Here is a 23,079-nt window from a genome sequence, read left to right as displayed (position 1 = left end):
TAGATCACAAACTTGGAATTTAATGCTATTATATACCCTAAGACAATTTTAAATTAGAAACACTTCAACATTTTAATTCATTCTACTGAGGGAACATTGATTAATAACATTATTATATAAATTTCAGATGTATAACACTGTAATTTTTAAAGTCATAGTTGGAGATTGGCTTTTGTATAACTTTATACCTTTCCAGTCAAAATACCAGAAGGCTTATCCAAATTCTGCTACCATGCACATCTTTCTGTCACTAGAGCTACCTATGGGCACCTTTAAAACCTTCTCAATTCCTCTAAAGCCTATTCTTCTCTAAGAATGTATTGAAGAGAAATTAGTAGCAGAGAAGTGATACTCATTTACAGTCAAGAAAGCATTTCTCAACAAAATACTTACGTTCCAATGCTTTTAGTGGTGGTGAATTTAATATGAACACTTACTTTAAAAGCCTCCCATGGTCACTTATTAATGAAAATAAAGTACTGATTATCATATTTTATCTGTCAAGATAGTAGATTGAACATTTTTAGGTGCTAGAGAAGAAAATTTTATTTATTACAAACTAAATTTAAATAATCAGAAAACTTACTCTAATGGTTTCATTTTTAAGTCCATTTCACTTTTGAGAAATATCCTATAATCCTGGTATATTTTAAGGTTTATCATGAGTGGCTCATAAGAATGCAGTGCATCTAGGTCCTTTATGCACTTTAGAGATGAGGTTGGTTTTTAGTTCTATTCCTGAATAGCCAATTCAGAAAATCAAGAACGCTTTTAATAATTTGGAACTGCCTGTGACATCTTACAGAAATCTTTGGCATCTGATTTTAAATAGTAAGTGCTCTGTAGATAGCAATGGGAAACACTGTTAGAGGCCTAGAGTTTTGCAACTAAAAAAAATTAAGCACTCTGTAGCCTACAGATTTGTTAATTTCTTTTTCTTTCTATTAATAGAAATAATGGATGACTGTTCAACTAATTGCAATGGAAATGGAGAGTGTATCTCTGGCCATTGTCATTGTTTTCCAGGATTCCTTGGGCCTGACTGTGCTAGAGGTAATGTTGCCCTGTTCTTCATATTGATTTGGGGAAATGGATGTCATGTGAGAACTCAGGAAAAAGAGGATTGGCAGTAGTGCCCATAGTAACAGCAACAATAGCAGCAACATTGCCCACCACCACTACCAAAAGTTGAGCACTTATTCTGCCAGAAACTCTTCTAAATATTTTGTGTTATGTCTTTTAATTCCACTGCCTTCCATAGTCCTGTGAGGTAGACCTGCTATTGTCCCTGTTTTGTGGGCAAAGGAAAAACTTCAGAGAGGTGCAATAACTTAACCAGGGTTATCTAACAGCTGCGAGATCATCTGACCCAACCACTGCATGATACTTTTGTGTCCTGCATACACTTATGCAGAATGGATGCACTTGAAGTGTGGGCAAAGTAAGTAACTGCTTATGCTCACCCATGTAAACCAGACAGAGTGGACAATCACCAAATGAGCAAATAGCTTAGAAAAGTAAAGACTAGAGAGTCAAAAGTCAAACGTAGCAAACATTACTGTTTCCTAGACTTGCACACAGTTTAATTCTTGAAAAGCTTTAGGTAAATCACATTGTATTTTCTCAGAGGCTTACAGTTATGACTATAGAAATGCTCTCTGCTCATTTTCTGTGTATTTTTAAGGTTCTCAGTCTGTTAGTATTTTCTTCTCAGGTTACTTAGCCAATTAATTTCTTTAGGTTAAATTCTATTTAACAGAAAATTGGATAACACTTACTAGGTTTCCAGTACCATGATAGATCTTGAGGAGGTAGGAGGTAAGAGTGCAGGTGATGGCTGGTATTAAAAAATCAGGCAGACAATACAAGTTCTGCTCTCAAGGATCCCAGTTCCAATAGGGAGACAAACAATGACAAAGCGGAGTGAATGTTCTAATAAAGGTCTGCACAATGTGTTATGGGAATAGACATCTGTCCAGCATAAATCTCTTTAAATGTACAACCTTTTAAAGATAACATTTAGTTAAATAACTTACTATTTATAAGATTTTCAAATTTTCAATTTTTTCCCTGCATATGTCTCCTTGAGAAAGAACAGCCATAAGAAAGAGAACCCCCAGCCTATAATAATGATGACGATAGTAATTATTTAAGAGTATATTGCAATAAAAATCAAATACTTAAAATAATTTTCTCTGCTCAGAGTAGTTTTATGATTTATCTTTATCCCACTCCCATAAAAGGTAAATTCTGTTTGTAGTCACAAACATGGGCTTATTTCATAAAAGCTAAGAAGGAAATAGTACAGTTTTTCCCCTAAAATGTTATACAAGAATCAATAGAGAATTGCTTATTGGAGATTTTAATAGCATTATGAGAACATTCCAAGTTCATTTGCCAATTTTCAGATTCGTGCCCTGTGCTGTGTGGTGGGAATGGAGAATACGAGAAAGGACACTGCGTCTGCCGAAATGGCTGGAAGGGGCCCGAGTGTGATGTTCCAGAAGAACAATGCATTGACCCAACATGCTTTGGTCATGGCACCTGTATCATGGGCATCTGCATCTGTGTGCCAGGATACAAAGGAGAAATATGCGAGGAAGGTCAGAACCCCATTTTAATCTGTTGCTTCAGTCTTTGCTCCTACTGAATTGTCCAAGACACCACTATATACTGCTAGTAAAGATATAAGTGGTCTTAGCAACCCATAAAAGCTCAACATGTCTGCTGTATACATGGAGTGGGGGTTAGAGTCAGGGGAGCTCACATCTCTCCTGACAGCCTCTAATACTAATATGAGACTAGATCTGTGACACTTGCATGGTAGTAATGAACAATGGCATTTCCCCCTCATTTTAACACTGTTTCGTAACTTAAGAATTTCCACTAATGATCTTAGGTGTTAATCCCTATGCTTTCATTATTCCAGAGTGTGCTGGCCTGCATCTTACTTTAAAGCACATAATTAAAAAATAATAATATTTGCACATTTAGAACCATTTTATGAATGTTTTATTTAGGAGTGATTTGTAATTATCATCATTATTGCTACATATTATTTATTTTTACATACCTCATGTTGAAACTTGACCTCCATGCCTAAGGGGCTTGTCACTAATGAGTTTTGAGGCAGTGCCTTTATATTAAAATTTACCCCAAGGGAACCTTTACACACCCAAAACCTGTTTGGAAATAACAATAGTCTTTATCATTTAAAGAGACACATTGAAAAATAAGTTTACTAGTAATCAGCCCTTTTTCATGGCTCATTAAGACTATTACACAGCATTCTAAAAGGTTTAATCTCATTCCGCTCCATGAGCAAGCAAGCGTTTAGCTTTTCACCTCCTATTAGCAGGAGCAGAATTTGGGTATGAAAATTGGATCTGTTCCAATGAATGGCATCAGGCCTGGACAAGGCCCCCAATTTCCTGAGTTACTTTTGGAAACTGTATAGTGATCCAACTGCAATTATGAGATTTAGGTTGTAAATTCAGATGCTGTATGGGCATACACATTCACCTAAAAATGGTTATTATCACAACATCAATAATTTGCTGTGAAAATTAGCCTAATTTGTTTAGACCCTTTTATTTAAATCACCTAAGCAGCTGAAAAAGGACTTTGCATTCTAGGCATCACTAAAAAAATTTGTAGAGTAACCAAGATAGCATGGAATACCGTACTTAATGGTCTGAGCTTTGCAAATACAATAAGAAAAAATGTTTTGAGTCAGACATCACAGACCAGTAGCCCACAGGCTGAACTGGGTTTATGGATGGGCTTTGGTTTATACAGTGGTGGTGGTGGTGTTTTTGTTGTTTAATGTGACGTCTTTGCCTAAATTAAAACAAGAGAAGTGTCCTATAAAAATCTCTAGTCCTAGCCTCTCGTGAACAACTCAAAAGTCTGATAATCCTGGGCTCCCATTTCCTATGTGGTGATAACCAACTGGAGCCAAGAAGCAGCAGCTCCCCTTAAACTGCTCTCAGTTCACTCCCAATGCTGTTTTCTTAAGTCCAGCCCATCCCATTCCTGTTTGCCACCTGCCTGGCCCCTTCAGCCATATGACAGTATGCCTTTGATTTAAGTATAACTTATCTATTCATTGAAGGTGGCCTTTTAATAGAACAAATTCTATTAAGTTAAATGTTATTTATTGAAATTGTTATTGTATTTTTAATATGACCAAATGGCCTTCTAAAACAACATTTTCAACTTTATACTTTTTTCCCCTCCAAATAACAAACTAATAAAATTAGACATACCTTCTGATATTTAATTACCTATTAGCTCAGGTATTATACCATTGTGTTAATGATCCTGTGATTGTGGGCTAATTATAATGACAATCATGCTAAATGGAATAATGCTAGTTTAAACATACACTGTTCCGTGGCCATACCACACCCTAAAACTAGGCCAGTCTTGTAAATGATGTCAAATTGTATCAGCTTTTTTCCATTCCTGAAAAATTCAAAGCACATATCTGCATCATGGTAAATCATTTTGTCTCATTTTATCTGTATGCGAAGACTAGAAGTTTGGAAATCAACTTTCCTATTTTCCATAATCACTCAATTAAAAGCATAACAGAGTTCTCCCCAAGGCAATCATAGAAATCTGCTTCTAATATAGCTTATACATTTGTCCAAAAATATGTATGTGTCCAAAAAATTACACATGTGTTTAAAAATTTCTATATTCACAGAATCAGAGTCAAAAAGAATTGAGTCTGTGATATTCTAAAAACATTAGAAACTGTCACCTTGTCACAATAAAAGGAAAAGCCACAGGAAAAGAAATTTTCAATTGGGTTTAATATGTTGCATTTCCAATGCTTCTAAGGAATAAATGAGAGGCTATAATAAATTTCTTATATTGTATGATTTTATGCAACAGCAGTCACTTTGCTCAATACCTTGAATAATCCAAATTTAATCTATATCAGCTCTCCTAGACATGTCAAATAATAGGAATTTCTGGGAGCTATGATTCCAATTTCAGAAAAGACAAAGAATGAGTTACCAAAAATTTTGGGCTTTTTTGCAAATCAGAGGAATTCCTGCCAAAGGCCCACACTGGTCTGTTTGTGTGGGAGTGCCACATACTGCTAACAATTTCACACAACATATGTATGCTTTCCTTCTTTTTCTAACTGTAATATGCAATCTTTATGATATCTAACCATATTTTTAAGTGTTAATAATCTTCTAGTTTGAATACAATGTTGACCTGAGTCATATTATTGCCTAATTAAAACAGCAGAAATGGCATAATATGAGGAAATCAGTGTATCTTGGTGTCATAAAACAGCTATATCTGTTCAATTTTAACCCCCTCCTTTCTTCTCCGGGCCTTCAGAGGACTGCTTAGACCCAATGTGTTCCAGCCATGGCATCTGTGTGAAGGGAGAATGCCACTGTTCTACTGGTTGGGGAGGAATCAACTGTGAAACTCCACTTCCTATATGCCAAGAGCAGTGCTCAGGGCACGGGACTTTTCTTCTGGACACTGGAATGTGTAGCTGTGACCCCAAGTGGACAGGATCTGACTGCTCAACAGGTACATTGGAGTTATTTCCTTTTCCTTCTTGCACTCCCAGTTTCTCACTGGTCTTTGCCTTAAGGTAGTTCTCCTTTAAGTCTTATTCTCTTTGCTGTTCATAGGTCATAAGGGTCTTCCAATATTTCCCAGGCTACTATTTTATTGGGTTTTTATACACAACATACTTTTGGGGTTTTAGTTGTATTTTTCATTGTAGTGGGTTTGTGCTAGAATCTCTGTCCTCACTCTACATTCTCCTACAGTTATTTCATCTATTACCCAGTCTCTCACTATCAGTTCTCTACAGATTGTTTCAAATCTACATTTCCCCAAATTCAAATAACCCTTCATTTTCCACCACATGCTACATATTTCCACTGGGTGTTCCATCATTTCAAAACACAACTTAGCCCAAGATCTTTACTCTATTTATATACAGTATTGCTATATTGTCACCCAATTATTATTCCAACAATTTTGATTTCATTTTTCTATTCCCCTAGTACATCACACTTTTCTCTATGCCCTTTTCACAGCAAGGAATGAATGCTATTACCTTCCACCCAGGAAAATCCAACCCATCCACCAAGACCAAATACAATTTTATTCAAAGAATTTTTTTTAATTTTCTAATTACTGTTTATATTCAATATTATATTGTACTAGTTTCAGGTGTACAACATAGTGATCATAAAATCGTGTTCTTTATAAAGCAGTCCCCTTGATATTTCAAGTGTCTACCTGGCCCCATACATTGTATCACATATTATTATATAATACACATAATATTACAATATTATTGACTATATTCCCCACAGTGTTCTATAAAATGTTTCCTGATCACATCAACAAGAGCCTCTGAAACCTTATTATGCACAGTGATGGAGATTTAAAAGGGCATCCTGCTGTAGGTATTTGTGGACAAAACTTGTTTTTTCATGTAAACTAAAAATAAGAGATTGTTTTTTTAAACTGTTCTTATCTTCAGACCATGTGCTCATTAAATGAGTAAAATTACTAAATGATAACTCTTACAAAGCCTCTGCCTGTTTTTGTTAAGGATATAAAATGACACATAATAAGCAGGAGCCATAGGTGTTCTCTGAGACTTTTTGTGCCACTAAATAATTCATGAACCTACAAGTCTGTGAGCCTGTGCTATAAAGAAACAAGAGAAGCCCTCTGTTAAGAGAATTAATTCTAATCTAATACTTCACTGTGCAAAATTTTGCTGCCTCACATAGAAATAATATGGGAGAGAAGATTGCATGTTACAATTTCAGAAAGTGATTAAAATGCTAAAGACAATGGAATAATGACTACAGTGCAAATCTTGAAAAACTCATTCATTTATATATTTAGCAAACATATGTGTGAGTGCTGTGTGCTTAGTGCTAGAGAAACAGTGGTAAACAAGATGGTCATGGTCCTTGTAAAAAAAAAGCACTTTAGTTTAGTGGAGGAGGCATATCGGACATGTTAGAGGAGGGTGACAAAAGAGAAGTGACTGGGCATTATGGGACTCTATAGTACAATTCTAACCTGATCATTAATTTCATTACTAAATGTTGTTGAACATGTTCTACCCTTTCATGTATCAGATATAGTGTTGTCGAGAGATTCAAGTTTAAAATAATATTAACATTAATATTATTATTAGAGCACTATATTCATAACAATTATGTACTAGGCATTATTCTCAGTATTGAACACATATTCACTTAATCTTCAGAACAGCCTAAGAGGTAAGTGCTATAATTATGCCCACTTTACAAATGAAGAAAGTGAAGCCCAAAGAGATTTAATCACTCATCCACAGTTACCTGCAAAATAAGTGGCAGAGGAAGAATTTAGAAAACGTGTTCTATCTTCACATTCTGTGTTTTTAGTCACTACATTACACTATCTTCCAGGAGTCCATCATCTGATTCACTATGGATTAAAAAGTACCCTTGGACTCTGTCCAAGGCTATGTGCAGACAGCACAAAGAGGGAGCAGTAGGTTATTTCTGAAGAGGCCCAACATTCAGAGAAGACTTTGGAGAAGTCTTTTAACACTTGAATCAACATTTGTATTTGGGATTTCTTTGGATATAGTCCCAGAAGTGGAATACCTGGATCATAAGGCAATTTAATATTTAGTTTTTTGAGGAACACTAAAAGATGATTATAGCAGGTTCCCAAATGATGTTTCATTCAATGTTATTTCAGTATAACATCGATGAGATGTCATCAGGACTTAAGTCTTATTTACATCAACCTGTGGTAGAATTGACTTCTTTATATGTTGTTTCACTTAAAGTCACAAAACCTATCAATGGCATTAAGTAAGGATATACTGTACATGTTTATCAGGTGGATAAGAGAGTAAAAAAATGTTCCTGACAGAAAGAATAACTTAAAGAAGTAGAAACGTGAATCCAAATAACACATTTGTGGACATGCAAGTCATTGGGTATAACTATGGTTTAGGAGTCCAGAAAGAGGTAAAATTGGAGAGATAGGCAAGGGCCAGACACAGGGAATTTTATTTACACACTATTTTAAGGAATTTGTATTTCTTCATGACACAATAAGAAGCCATTGAGTGGTTTATAACACACTGCATTTAAGATAGAACACTCTGACAGCTACTGAGAGGACCAATTGGAAATGGATGACATAAGGTCATCAAAGGCAAATGCAATGTGATTATTGGAGTAGTCCCAGGATGAGGTGGTAGGGAGATCCCAAAATTGAAACTGTAGTTATGAGAATACTGAAGCAGAGAAAGACCAGAAAAAAGTTACCGTGGTAGATGAGAGAAAGTGAGGAGCCAGGGACAACGTTTTTGGGTGTCTAAGTGAAAAGAAGCATCACCAGCTGAGAGAGAAAAGAAGCGTAAGCAGAAGAGCAGGTTTGGGGCAGAGGGACAGGACCTAGTGAGCTCAGTTGTGAATGTGCTGAGTTGGATGTGTCTGCAGAAGATCCAGGTGGATATGTGCAGCAAAGGATTGATAGTCAAGAATGGAACTTATAGAAGAATTCTGAGCTGGAAACAAATATTCAGATCGTAATTCAGACCATAAGAAGGCATGTTCTTGTCCAGGAAGAGTGAAAGATGAGGTTGAAGAAAGTCAGAACCCTAGAGAACACCAACATTTGGTATCTTTACCATGACTGGGTTTTTAACATTTAGTCAGAAACTTACCTGTTTATGTAGGACTTAATACACACTTAGTTACTTGTGATTCTGTATCATAGTTTTTTCCTCAAGGCCAGTCACATCACTTATGTATCCTTCTTGATGCCTCAGAATTGGGTAAAATGCCTGGTCATATTCCACTCTTCGGTTGTACATATTCAGATACTTATATTCTTAATGAATCAACATTAAATTCAGTATACTGAGCATTTCTCCTTGCCCAATCCATCCCTCCTACCTAATACAAAAGGACATGCTCCAGTTCTGTCGGTAAAGAAGAAAATTACTCAGAAGGGGAGGAAAAAGCTAATTACGAACATGCCTTTACAATCACCCTACTTCCCTCTCTTCTGGATAAAGTACCCTAAACTCAACGTTATTCTTACCTCTCTTCAAAACATGCTTACTCGCTGAAAGCTAGTTAAATAATGAGAACTAATGGTAGCCCCATAGAAGATTAGATCTGGTGGAAAGGGTAGAGAAACCTGGTTTCATGTTTCACAGTCATGCTAGCTTCTAGTCCATCTGCTTTGGCATCCTTAAGGATTCTAATACACTGTGGCAGAAAGGTTAAGCAGTTTCTCCCTGGGTGTGAAAGCCACCCCACCATTCTAACCTCCTTACTGACTTGTTCATTTGCCACACATTTATTGGACCCCTATTATGTCTCTATCAGCATGTCTGGCAATGGGATATTTTATGATGAAACCAATCTATGTTGGGGAGACAAGTATGAGTCACTATTTAGAATACATTTCACTAAATTCTATAAAAGAAAGAGAGAATCCTGGCCAGTGGTGCAGTGCATAGAGCGTTATCCCAAAGTTCTGTGGTCACTGGTTTGATCGCAGGTTTGCTGACTTGACCCCAAGGCTACCAGTTCAAACCCTAGTCAGGGTACATATGAGAAGCAATGAATGGGTGCACAATTAATTGGAACAACAAATTGATGCTTCTCTCTCTCTCTCTCTCTCTCTCGCTCGCTCTTTCCTTTCTTAAAAAATAAGGGGGAGGGATGAAATATGCAGAGTGTATTTTACAAGATCTGAAGGTCTAAGAAGTGGTCACAAAAGATTTTACAGATCATGAAGGGCCCTTTATGCTATTACTAGGACTTTGGACTTGATCCAGAGGACAATGGGAAAGCTATTGAAGGAGTTTAAAGAGGTCAGCATTATGACGTGTTTGCATTTTAGAAAATGGTCTGGAGAATATAGTAAAAAATGATTAATACTCGATTTAAGGGAATTTAAGTGCAGATGGAAAGGAATGGATAGATATGAGAGGAGTTAGGATATTGGAGTTGGTTATTGTGTAAGTGTAAGGAAAGGCAGAAATTTTCACTGATTCTGTGATTTCTACATTGCTAGACTGGTGAATGGTAACACCGTTGTGAAATATTCATCTGTTAAACAAATTTTCTTGAGCACCTAATATGTGCTAGGCTCTTGGGCTACATCAGTGAGGAAAACAAATATTTCTGCACTAGCAGAGCTTAACAATGAACAAGAAATATACAAGCTTCTGAAACACAAGTAAACTAAGGACCAGAGTGATTATATAACTTGTTCAAGGCCATAGACCTGGCTAGTTGCAAGCCTGAAAGTAGAAACTTGGCCTGTTGATTTTTTTATGTCTAAATTTTTTTTCAGCCCTCCACCCTCAGCCCCACCAAAGGAAAAAAGCATAGTTAGACAAGGAGCTGGGACTCGGGTGGATAGACTAGTTTACTGTAACAGGAAAGTTCAGAGATGAAGGACATCAGCTATCAAGTGCATGAATGGCACACAGTTGTCCAGAGATCCTGGACTAAAACCACATTCATCTATTCTGAACCCAATAGAAAAAGAAGACTAGAAGCACCTCTTGCTCAAAGAAGCATAAAGGTGTATAGGTTTAGCCCCAAATTTAGCAGCCTCTCAAGCTAAAAGTTTCCTAATAAAACTACCAACTTGAAAAACAGGTGAAGGAAATTGTATCCAAGTCTCCAGTGTCATTGTAGGAATAGTCCTTCTGTGATTTTTAAGCTCCAAAAAGGTTGTTCCCACAGAGCATATTTAACCATACAGATGATCTCACTGTTCAGTCTTAATTGAGAGCACTCTGTACAGGAAGCTATTTAACATTTGATTCTTATAATGGATCATGTCATTTCAAAGGTGGGTATGCTCTTTGCCATTGATCATTTTCTTCCTCTAAACTCATGAAGCTTAGCTGTCAGCATGCTAGCTGTGCTGTTCTGATACCAAGGGAACTGCAGAGAATAGTTTACCGATTATTTTCAGTCTGTTTTCTAGGCACATTCAGTATTGTTAGCGGCACTGAATTGATACTTGATATAGTCTTCTTTAACCTGAAGGTCTCATGGTACTACTTCACAAAGGTTAACTCATCAGTCTTTAAATATACCTCAAGAGGAATATAATAGAAGCTTATAGCATGGTTTAGATTTGTATATACCACAGGTCAAATCATACTCAGTAAAATGTAATCCTTGCCCTGAAATCTCAGTAATAACACTTAGCCCATACTAAGAATATTGGCCCTAACCTCTAATATCAGCATTGTAAAATGCATCGACTATATTTCTCTCATAAAAGTTGGCTTATTTTGGCCACATAGTCTTTGAGAGGGGAACATAAAAGCAGAGTTTAGACTTTTGTACCCCTTTGTTAAACTTCCTCTGAAATCTATTGTTATTCACAGATGATTGAAAGTGAAATTCTTAGAAGTAAGCATTCACATAGAGAGGAGAATTCTTGCCCTTGTCTACTGTGATCCCCTTTTATTATACTATATCTTAGAAATAGATTAATCAGCTAAAGAGATATTAAATATCAGGCCCAAGGATGTTTCTGAACATAGTATTTGTAATAGAACAGAAATCATGAGGTACTCTCAGTATATTGCCAACTTAAGCAGGGTTGGTTCCTGAAGCTCCCACAGGCTTTGTTATAAGGGTATTTGTTTTCAGGCCATCTTATGACATGTTGACATCTTGTTTGTCTATCAGAGATGACTCTATGTGTGTGTGTGTGTGTGTGTGTGTGTGTGTGTGTGTGTGTCCATAGCACGATGACCTTGAGTGACTCACATAACTTCCTCGAGTCTCAGCTGCCTCATTTTTGAAATATTGTACTAGATTAGCCAAATGGCCCTTGAGGCCCTTTCCAACATAGATCTATGATTCTTGATCCTGTATATTGAGTTGTTGACACTGACTATGAATGGTTTGTGCATAAGGTCCATAAACTCTCTTAACTCCATATTGTTTATGGTGAGAAAATTTTCATTATAAATGTTTTGTTTTCATTATAAGGACATCCATACTGATATATAGACCATGTTGTTTGAGAATTTAATACTATTTATAGTGATACACATGAACACATGCATGTAAACATGTGTGTCTAATAAATATCTTTATTTAAAAAATGTCTCATTATGTTTTTAAGTGTCCCCATATGGATGGTGATATGACCTACTAATAATAACACAGATAATTAGTGGAGGGACTTGTAAGAGGCTCATATTATTATTGTTGCTGGGGAAATTTTTTTTGTTTATACAAATACTATATGCTTTAAAAACATTATTAGTTTTCCCTTTTATTGAAGGTGCCAATAATCTAAAGGTTATTATTATCTTACTCTACATGTCTGTTACATACAATACATCACTTCTCTGCAATTTCCAGGTATTTATTAGGCCATTTGAAATTATTAGTATGTACACTATTTATCCTGCAGACATATATATTATAGCAGGGTCATACATGCTGCTTGGTAAAGAAGTTTTGTTCAAAATGTAATGTACTTGCTACTGACACAACTATGTAGCTATTCATTTCATTGTACATAAAATTCTACTCATACATAAGAGAATTAGAACTTAGCATCTTCACTATAAAGAGATAATAATTAATGTAGCCAAATTAAGAACTGAGGATTATAGGTACTTTTCCATATTTAATTCTGGACACACACGTGGATTTCTTAGAAATAGTAGCTGAGTTCTCTGAAGGAATATTTCTATTATTTAGCAAACAATGTTAACATATCATAATGCTACCAATTGCCTGGACTTAAAGAAAAGCTCAAATACAGACAATTACTCATTGAAACATGATGGGAGGTTTTTACAGTGCTTTTCAGCATACAAGGACAAAATGCTAATGACTAATTCCTATATAAACTTATTTATCTTTAACTTGCTATTCAAAATATGACAACTTTTTTTTTTTTTTTTTTGGCTGAGAGAGCCATGAACGCCACATATTTTATTTTTTTTATTTTTATTTTTTATAAATTTTTATTAATGTTAATGGGATGACATTAATAATTCAGGGTACATATATTCAAAGAAAAACATGTCCAAGTTATCTTGTCATTAAATTATGTTGCATACCCCTCGCCCAGAGTCAGATTGTCCTCCGTCACCCTCTATCTAGTTTTCTCTGTGCCCCTCCCCCTCCCCCTAAATCTCTCCCTCCCTCCCTCCTGCGTCCTCCCTCCCCCCACCCCTGGTAACCACCACACTCTTGTCCATGTCTCTTAGTCTCGTTTTTATGTTCCACCAATGTATGGAATCATGTAGTTCTTGTTTTTTTCTGATTTACTTATTTCACTCCGTATAATGTTATCAAGATCCCACCATTTTGCTATAAATGATCTAATGTCATCATTTCTTATGGCTGAGTAGTATTCCATAGTGTATATGTGCCACATCTTCTTTATCCAGTCTTCTATTGAAGGGCTTTTTGGTTGTTTCCATGTCTTGGCCACTGTGAACAATGCTGCTATGAACATGGGGCTACATGTGAAAATATGACAACTTTTGATCAACTAAAATAATTCTTTCTTCTTACTTAGTAGAAAATAAAAAATAAGCCTTCAGGTGATTCAAATTTGATAAAATAAACTCATGCTTAAAAAATAATAGCTGCACCACTAATAACACTATCTCTAAATTTTTGAATCAATAAGTAAAGTTCTTTGGTGACACTAGAAATACAACCCACAGAATCCTTTGGAAAATTCTAAGTCAAATTAAGTGTGTAAGACTGAAACCATAGGAACATATTTGAGATGTAGATATGAAGTAGAAAAAAAGCACACTATTATCATGATTTCTTATCAACACATCCTACTCAGGGATAGTTTGTCATCTCCTAAGTCATTTTTTTTTTGGTTCAAGTGAAAGTGTAAATTAAATCCCCAAATATTCTCAGATTTAGAAATCCTTTATCTCTATACAAAAAAGTTCATTTAATGGCTATAAAATTATATAAATAGTGAGATGATTCAAAGTACATCAAATAGCAAATGTTTTTATATTATATATTTTACATTTTGTTCTGAGACAATAAAAAGCGCACCTGTTATGCCATTACTAGCAAGCAGCAATGCAAAAAATCCAGTGAAACTCCTGACAATTTGACAAGTTTGAACTAATAGGAAAATTTGCAGCTGCCTTTTTGTAAATCTGAGCTAACTCTACTGATTGTTTTAGGACATTAAAGCTTTGAAATTGTTTTTCAAACCAGGGACATATATTTTTAAAAGGTGGCAATTATGCAGCAAGAAAATGTAAGTAAACATGAATGGGAGGATGCGTGATTATTTACATGGTTAAAGCACAGTAATGATAAGAATCCATTTGGACACACCAGTGGGAGCATCAAAAGTAAACAGGAAAATTTTGTATATCTCCAATAAATGCATTCTTCTACTTAGCTTCTTATTCTGAATCCCAGGTTCTTTTGCTACTTTACCTTTTTCTCAATGAATGTTTAGCTACATGAAATGAAAGTAAACCTAGATAAAGGGTGTGCTTAAAAAATGTATTTGTACCTGTGGATGAGATCATGTAGGGAAACTGGCTGCCTGAGTGCTGTGCTCCACAGTCATGGTTGTCATCTGAAAGACAGGCAAAGGGAAAAGGGCTCTGTGTGGAGACGATTCAGAGAGGTTAAAGGAAGCCAGAATTTAATGTTGCAGAATTGGTACCCAGAACCTGGGGATGGATCAGAATAAATCATCTCAATCCTGTTTGCTGAAATTAGATGATTGAAGATATTGAAGAGCACACTGTCTATCTCCCCCAGTAAATCTAATGATAATTTTACTCCTTAATAAAAATGTCCTGCTTTTATCTGATGGTTTTAATTTTTTTCTCCAAATGCTCATATGCCCATTTTCTTCATTTCATCATTATAACCATAAACTGGTATCATTATTAGAATTTGGATTGCATATTGTGCTGAGATGATAGAAAATACCTGTAGAACTATTTCAGAAGTTTGATTTATATGTATTCTTTTCAGTCATTGGAGAGGAGAAAAAGAGGGATAAGAAACACATAGCTTAGTCCTTTGTTAAAGTGTAAGAATAGTATGTTTTCATCTGGAAACCTGATAATTTGGAGCTCATAGAAATTCTGAGTGGGTACTTGCATCTGCTTTAAAGAACTTGACTAATACCTGGGCTTCCACGTTCCCAGAAACCTAGCAAAAAGTTTCTATTACTCTTATAACATCCATAAGGTGCAAGTAAGGTCGGTAATAGCTTCCTCATTTTACTGTTGAAGGAACTAATTTCCTGTGGACACAGGACAACTTACTTTATTTTGTATGCTTCAAGGTTGAGCCTGGCAATAGAATTCACAGCCCAATGTCCTGTCCTATACAGATCAGGATGGATTAATTTTTTTTATGTATATACTACTTGTGTTGTGCTGAGCTTCTTGAAAGTAAGGACCAATATCTTTCATAAATCATAGAAAATGTTTAGTCATTATCTCTTTGAATCTTGATTTTCTCTTTTCAGTATCTCTTTTTGAAAGTTTTCTTAGACTAACCCACTCTGGACTCTATCTTTTATTTTTTTTTCTTACTTCCCATTTCTTTGTTTCTCCTTATATTGTAAGTAATTTCCTTCTGGCTCACTAAATATCTCTTTAGCTGTGTTTATTATGATGTTTAATCCTTCTATTCAATTTTTAATTATAGTAAATCCTTATTTCTAAGATTTTAATTTAGTTTTTATTTTTTTCAAATATGCCTTATTGGTTTTTTGGTAAGTTTTTACTTCTTGGTCCTGCTTTTTATTACTCTCTTTTCTGTAAACAAACTTATTTTATATACTGTATCTGATAAATACAGCATGTTAAGTCTTTGTGGGTGTAGGTGTGTGGTTTGTTGTTTCCATCAACTCTTCATATAATGGCTTCCTTTCCTGTTCCTGTTATTTTTCTATTGTGAGTTCAAATATGTTGACATTCTAAATCCTGTATGAAGAACTCATTCCTCTGGGGAACATTTACATTTGTTTCTGTCAGGAACCTATCTGCACTACAAATCAAGATAAACTTTATATTAAAAACTTCAGGTTCACCTGACCAGGTGGTGGCACAGTAGATAGAGCATCTGACTGGGGCGCAGAGGATCCAAGTTTGAAACCCCGAGGTTACCAGCTTGAGCACGGGCTCACCAGCTTGAGCAAGGGGTCGGTGGTTTGAGCGTGGGGTCATAGACATGACTTGAGCCCACGTTCTTTAGCTTGAGCTAGGAGTCACTCACTCAGCTGTAGCCCTCTGGTCAAGGCACATATGAGAAAGCAATCAATGAACAACTAAGGAGACTAAGGAGCTGCAACAAAGAATTGATGCTTCTCATCTCTCTCCCTTCCTGCCTGTCTGTCCCTATCTCTGACTCTCTGTCAGAAAAAACAAACAAACTTTGTATTACACATTTTGGACCTTACTGATAGTATAAATTGAGGCCCCAAGCCCACAAGAAACTTAGTCAGTGGGTGACCATAAAGATTCAAAGGAGGCTCATTATTTAACATCTTCATACACCTAAGCCTGGGACAGATAATTTTCTTCTAGTCTGTCTTTGCAAGACACAGTTTCTTCTAGATTGGTTTGTAATATTGATCCCTTATTCCATGCAGTTCCAAGGTTTAGCTAATAGTCTGTTTCTCACTCTGGATTTTCATTGAAAATCTTGGTCACACATATCCTCAGATGCTTCTGGTTTCTTGATAGAACTCTGACTCTTCATGTGATCTTAGGCACATCAACCACTATGGATTTCAAGTTATGCATCTGCAAAATGTATACTTCAGCTAAGTTTACATTTTAAATTTTTAGTAATTAACATTTTTTCACTCTTTTTAAATTGAATTGTATTGGGGTGACACTGATTAACATAATTTTACAGGTTTCAAGTGCTCAATTCTTCATTATATCTCTGTACACAGTATTGTGTGTTCACCCCCTCCAAATGAAGTCTTCATCCATCACCATTTATCTCCCCTACACCTCCCCCACATCTCCCTAAGCAATCGCCACACTGTTGTCTGTGGCCAGAAGTTATTGGGGGATTTTTTGTCCTTTTTTGCTCTATCCCTCGACCTCCTTCACCCAGCACCCTGCAACAGCCGTCAGCCTGCTCTATTTTTCTTGTTAGTTCATTTTGTTCTTTAGATTTTAAGTTCCAGTTAAATCAATAATTCTTTTGACTGAGGTATAGGTAGTCACATTAAAGCCCAACAAACATCAAAGACTTAATTCCATTCTAGGAAAAAAAAATTATGTATATTGGAAGTATCCAAAAAGTATTTATTGTTCAAAAGATATTTCTGAAACCATAGTAGTCAAAGTTAATGATTTAACAAAATGTAAATATTTTCAGCAATCAAAATAGCTTCCCATACTTTCTACTAGGTCCATTCAATTCTACATGTCTAGCAATGAAAGTTAAATCACGTACTACTATTGCCTACTTTGTTTTCCAGTGGTCTCCCCTTTCTTCTTTGACTTATTTGTTGGTGTAATCGTGGAATAGTGGGACTAGATTAGATATTAGATCACCTTGTTCTGCCCCCTCCTTTAATAGCTGAGAAAACTCAAACCCAAAAGGTTGAATGACTTGTGGAAGGTCATGCAGATTATTAAGCGTTCAGTTAATGTGAAAGGCAAGACTCATGATCTCTGGTTTCGGCCTTTTGTTCAACATACCATTCAGAGAGTATTGTACAAATTCAACAATGCTATTTTTCCACTAAATCTCTAGCATAGTGACATTGCACATATTCAGGGCCGATCCTGACGTCTCTACCTTAACTACAGAAAGATATGAAAACTGTCAGAGATTCTGCATAGGAAAATTCAGGCAGAAATGAACTCAAATCCCAGCTCTGCTTCTAAGTTACTTGGTTTCTCTGGACCTCTCCTGTAAAATGGGGACATAATTCTTACTATGTATGGTAATTGCAAGTGTTAAATGAAGTGATATATGTGAAACATTTAGCATAGTGCTTCTCCCATAGTAGACATTAAATTATAATAATAAAGGGTAGCTATTAATGTCATTATATTTAAATTCATTGTAAAGACAAATTTGAAAGACACATTTTGTAAGTAAAAGATAAATTAGTAGCTGTCTAAAAAAATTCATTTTTAAATATTGTAAAGATGAATTAATTTAAAAGACTATGAAACTTCTTTCTATTCCAAAGTCATTACCTTCTTTTGTCCCTGCCCATTTGTTGTTTATCCTATGTTTCTAGAATAGATGTTTTACTGAAAAGTTGGCTGAAAAGTAGCTATTCTCTCTCTTTACTCTTTAAGTCCTGCTATTTACTATAAAATCACATTCAAGAAAATTTTATATTCCTGGTGTGTCAGTTGAGTTAATAGTAACAGGAAATAACTCCTGCAAGGAAGAAAAATAAGAATGGCTTAAAGAAGATACAAGTGTGAAATTCTCCCACACTAGAGAAATCTACAATTAGGCAGTCCTAGGCTTATTATATGTTGACTCTAGAGAGAAAGTATCATCTTGGCCCCATCTCTACTATCCCTAAGATAAGACCCTTCATCTGATAGTATACAATGGCAGCCAGTGCTCCATACACCACATCTTTATTCCAGGCAAGATAAAGGAATCGGGGGGAAGGGCCTGTCTTCCCGTCGCCTCTCTTTTAAGGAGACTTCACTGAAGCTACTGTTGGAAACACTCACTTATATATAACTGACAAAAATTAAGTCATTTGACCATATGTAGAAGCAAGGAAGCTAGGAAATGTGATCTTTATTTAAGAAAGACATGTTAAATAACATGAAAATTTTTCACTACTTTTCCAGCTCCCAACAAACACACAGGGCACCATGAGCAATTTTGTGATTTACTGTGTTCTCAAATTAAAGACAAAACCATAACTCAATGGAAATAAAAACTTTTCTTTGTATTAAGACCAGTGAAACACTTCACCTGTGGATCCTCTTCAAAATTTGTGTGGAAAATGAATTAAAGTATCTCATTAATTTTTATGTTGATCGCAAGTTCAAATGATACTCATTTGGATATGGTGTTTTAAGTAAAATATATTATTAAAATTAATTTTCACCTGTATTTATAAAGATTTTATTTTTTTTAATAAATTTTTATTTATTTATTTAATGGGATGACATTAATAAATCAGGGTACATATATTCAAAGAAAACAGGTCTAGGTTTATCTTGTCATTAAATTATGTTGCATACCCCTCGCCCAGAGTCAGATTGTCCTCCGTCACCCTCTATCTAGTTTTCTCTGTGCCCCTCCCCCTCCCCCTAACTCTCTCCCTCCTTCCCTCCTGCGTCCTCCCTCCCCCCACCCCTGGTAACTACCACAATTTTCTTCATGTCTCCTAGTCTCGTTTTTATGTTCCAACAATGTATGGAATCATGTAGTTCTTGTTTTTTTCTGATTTCTTTATTTCACTCCGTATAATGTTATCAAGATCCCACCATTTTGCTGTAAATGATCTGATGTCATCATTTCTTATGGCTGAGTAGTATTCCATAGTGTATATGTGCCACATCTTCTTTATCCAGTCTTCTATTGAAGGGCTTTTTGATTGTTTCCATGTCTTGGCCACTGTGAACAGTGCTGCAATGAACATGGGGCTACATGTGTCTTTACGTATCAATGTTTCTGAGGTTTTGGGGTATATACCCAGTAGAGGGATTGCTGGGTCATAAGGTAGTTCTATTTGCAGTTTTTTGAGGAACCACCATACTTTCCTCCATAATGGTTGTACTACTTTACAGTCCCACCAACAGTGGATGAGAGTTCCCTTTTCTCCGCAGCCTCTCCAACATTTGCTATTACCCGTCTTGTTGATAATAGTTAATCTAACAGGGGTGAGGTGGTATCTCATTGTAGTTTTGATTTGCATTTCTCTAATAACTAATGAAGCTGAGCATCTTTTCATATATCTGTTGGCCATTTGTACTTCTTCCTGGGAGAAGTGTCTGTTCATGTCCTCTTCCCATTTTTTTTTTGGATTGTTTGTTTGTTTGTTGTTGAGTTTTATGAGTTCTTTGTAAATTTTGGATATTAGGCCCTTATCTGAGCTGTTGTTTGAAAATAACATTTCCCATTTAGTTGGCTGTCTGTTTATTTTGATATCAGTTTCTCTTGCTGAGCAAAAACTTTTTATTCTGATGTAGTCCCATTCATTTATCTTTGCCTTCACTTCTCTTGCCATTGGAGTCAAGTTCATAAAATGTTCTTTAAAACCCAGGTCCATGAGTTTAGTACCTATGTCTTCTTCTACGTACTTTATTGTTTCAGGTCTTATATTTAGGTCTTTGATCCATTTTGAATTAATTTTAGTACACGGGGACAAGCTGTAGTCGAGTTTCATTCTTTTGCATGTGGCTTTCCAGTTTTCCCAACACCATTTGTTGAAGAGGCTTTCTTTTCTCCATTGTGTGTTGTTGGCCCCTTTATCAAAGATTATTTGACCATATATATGTGGTTTTATTTCTGGGCTTTCTATTGTGTTCCATTGGTCTGAGTGTCTATTTTTCTGCCAATACCATGCTGTTTTGATTATCATGGCCCTATAATATAGTTTGAAGTCAGGTATTGTAATGCCACCAGCTTCATTCTTTTTCCTTAGGATTGCTTTGGCTATTCGGGGTTGTTTATAGTTCCATATAAATCTGATGATTTTTTGTTCCATTTCTTTAAAAAATGTCATAGGAATTTTGATGAGAATTGCATTAAATTTATATATTGCTTTGGGTAATATGGCCATTTTAATTATATTTATTCTTCTTATCCAAGAACAAGGAATATTTTTCCATCTCATTGTGTCTTTTTCTATTTCTCTTAACAATGCCTTGTAGTTTTCGTTATATAGGTCCTTTACATTCTTTGTTATGTTTATTCCTAGGTATTTTAATTTTTTTGTTGCAATCATGAAGGGGATTATTTTTTTGAGTTCATTTTCTAATATTTCATTGTTGGCATATAGAAAGGCTATGGACTTTTGTATGTTAATTTTGTATCCTGCGACCTTACTGTATTGGTTTATTGTTTCTAGTAATCTTTTTGTGGAGTCCTTCGGGTTTTCCATGTATAGGATCATATCATCAGCAAAAAGTGATACCTTTACTTCTTCTTTTCCGACATGGATGCCTTTTACTTCTTTGTCTTGTCTGATTGCTCTGGCCAGAACTTCTAGCACCACGTTAAATAAGAGTGGAGAGAGTGGACAACCCTGTCTTGTTCCTGATTTAAGGTGGAAAGTCCTCAGTTTTATGCCATTTAATATGATGTTGGCTGATGGTTTATCATATATGGCCTTTATCATGTTGAGATATTTTCCTTCTATACCCATTTTGTTGAGAGTCTTAAACATAAAATTGTGTTGTATTTTATCAAAAGCCTTTTCTGCATCTATTGATAAGATCATGTGGTTTTTGTTCTTTGTTTTGTTGATATGGTGTATTACGTTAACCATTTTACGTATGTTGAACCATCCTTGAGATTCTGGGATGAATCCCACTTGATCATGATGTATTATTTTTTTAATATGTTGTTGTATTTGATTTGCCAGTATTTTGTTTAGTATTTTAGCATCTGTATTCATTAGAGATATTGGTCTGTAGTTTTCTTTCTTTGTGCCATCCTTGCCAGGTTTCGGTATGAGGGTTATGTTGGCCTCATAAAATGTGTTTGGAAGTATTGCTTCTTCTTCAATTTTTTGGAAGACTTTGAGTAGAATAGGAACCAAGTCTTCTTTGAATGTTTGATAGAATTCACTAGTATAACCGTCTGGGCCTGGACTTTTATTTTTGGGGAGGATTTTAATAGTTTTTTCTATTTCCTCCCTGCTGATTGGTTTGTTTAGGCTTTCTGCTTCTTCATGACTCAGTCTAGGAAGGTTGTATTGTTCTAGGAATTTATCCATTTCTTCTAGATTGTTGTATTTGGTGGCATATAGTTTTTCATAGTATTCTACAATAATTTTTTGTATATCTATGATGTCTGTGGTGATTTCTCCTCTTTCATTTTGGATTTTATTTATTTGAGTCCTTTCTCTTTTTTTCTTGGAGAGTCTTGCCAAGGGTTTGTCAATTTTGTTAATCTTTTCAAAGAACCAGCTCCTTGTTTTATTGATTTTTTCTATAGTTTTTCTGTTCTCTATTTTGTTTATTTCTGCTCTGATTTTTATTATCTCCTTTCTTCAGCTGGTTTTGGGTTGTCTTGGTTCTTTTTTTTCTACTTCCTTAAGGTGTGAAGTTAAGTGGTTTACTTGGGCTCTCTCTTGTTTGTTTATATAGGCCTGAAGTGATATGAACATTCCTCTTATTACTGCTTTTGCTGCATCCCAGAGATTCTGATATGTCTTATTGTCATTTTAATTTGTCTGTATATATCTTTTGATCTCTGCACTTATTTCTTCTTTGACCCATTCATTTTTTAGAAGTATGTTGTTTAATTTCCACATTTTTGGGGGGTTTCCCCCCTCTTTTTTGCCGTTGAATTCCAGTTTCAAGGCTTTATGATCAGAGAATATGCTTGGTACAATTTCAATTTTTCTAAATTTGCTGATATTGTCTTTATGGCCCAATATATGGTCAATTCTTGAGAATGTTCCACGTACACTAGAGAAAAATGTTTACTCTGTCGCTTTGGGATGAAGTGTCCTGTAGATGTCTATCATATCCAGGTGTTCTAGTATTTCGTTTAAGGCCAATATATATTTATTGATTCTCTGTTTGGATGACCGATCTAGAGCCGTCAGCGGTGTATTGAGGTCTCCAAGTATGATTGTATTTTTGTCAGTTTTTGTTTTAAGGTCAATAAGTAGCTGTCTTATATATTTTGGTGCTCCTTGGTTTGGTGCATATATATTAAGGATTGTTATGTCTTCTTGATTCAGTGTCCCCTTAATCATTATGAAATGACCATTTTTGTCTCTGAGTACTTTTTCTGTCTTGTAGTCAGCATTATCAGATATGAGTATTGCTACACCTGCTTTTTTGTGGATGATATTTGCTTG

The 23,079-nt window shown here is 35.5% G+C and overlaps 1 protein-coding gene across 4 annotated transcripts in view; it reads left to right on the top strand.

The window, feature by feature from the left end:
• TENM1 (teneurin transmembrane protein 1) overlaps positions 1–23,079 on the top strand; it is a 774,232-nt gene that overhangs the window by 415,435 nt on the left and 335,718 nt on the right. For all 4 annotated transcript variants that reach the window (XM_066357037.1, XM_066357038.1, XM_066357036.1 and 1 more), the window contains 3 exons: positions 952–1,053; positions 2,409–2,603; positions 5,365–5,565. In XM_066357037.1, coding sequence (XP_066213134.1) covers positions 952–1,053; positions 2,409–2,603; positions 5,365–5,565 — 498 coding nt within the window. The remainder of the gene's footprint in view (positions 1–951; positions 1,054–2,408; positions 2,604–5,364; positions 5,566–23,079) is intronic.

The sequence above is a fragment of the Saccopteryx leptura genome, chromosome X (genome assembly GCF_036850995.1).
Source record: "Saccopteryx leptura isolate mSacLep1 chromosome X, mSacLep1_pri_phased_curated, whole genome shotgun sequence".
NCBI classification, from domain to species: Eukaryota; Metazoa; Chordata; class Mammalia; order Chiroptera; family Emballonuridae; genus Saccopteryx; species Saccopteryx leptura.
Note: the sequence above shows the minus strand (reverse complement) of the source record. Positions and strands in the feature narration are given on the sequence as shown.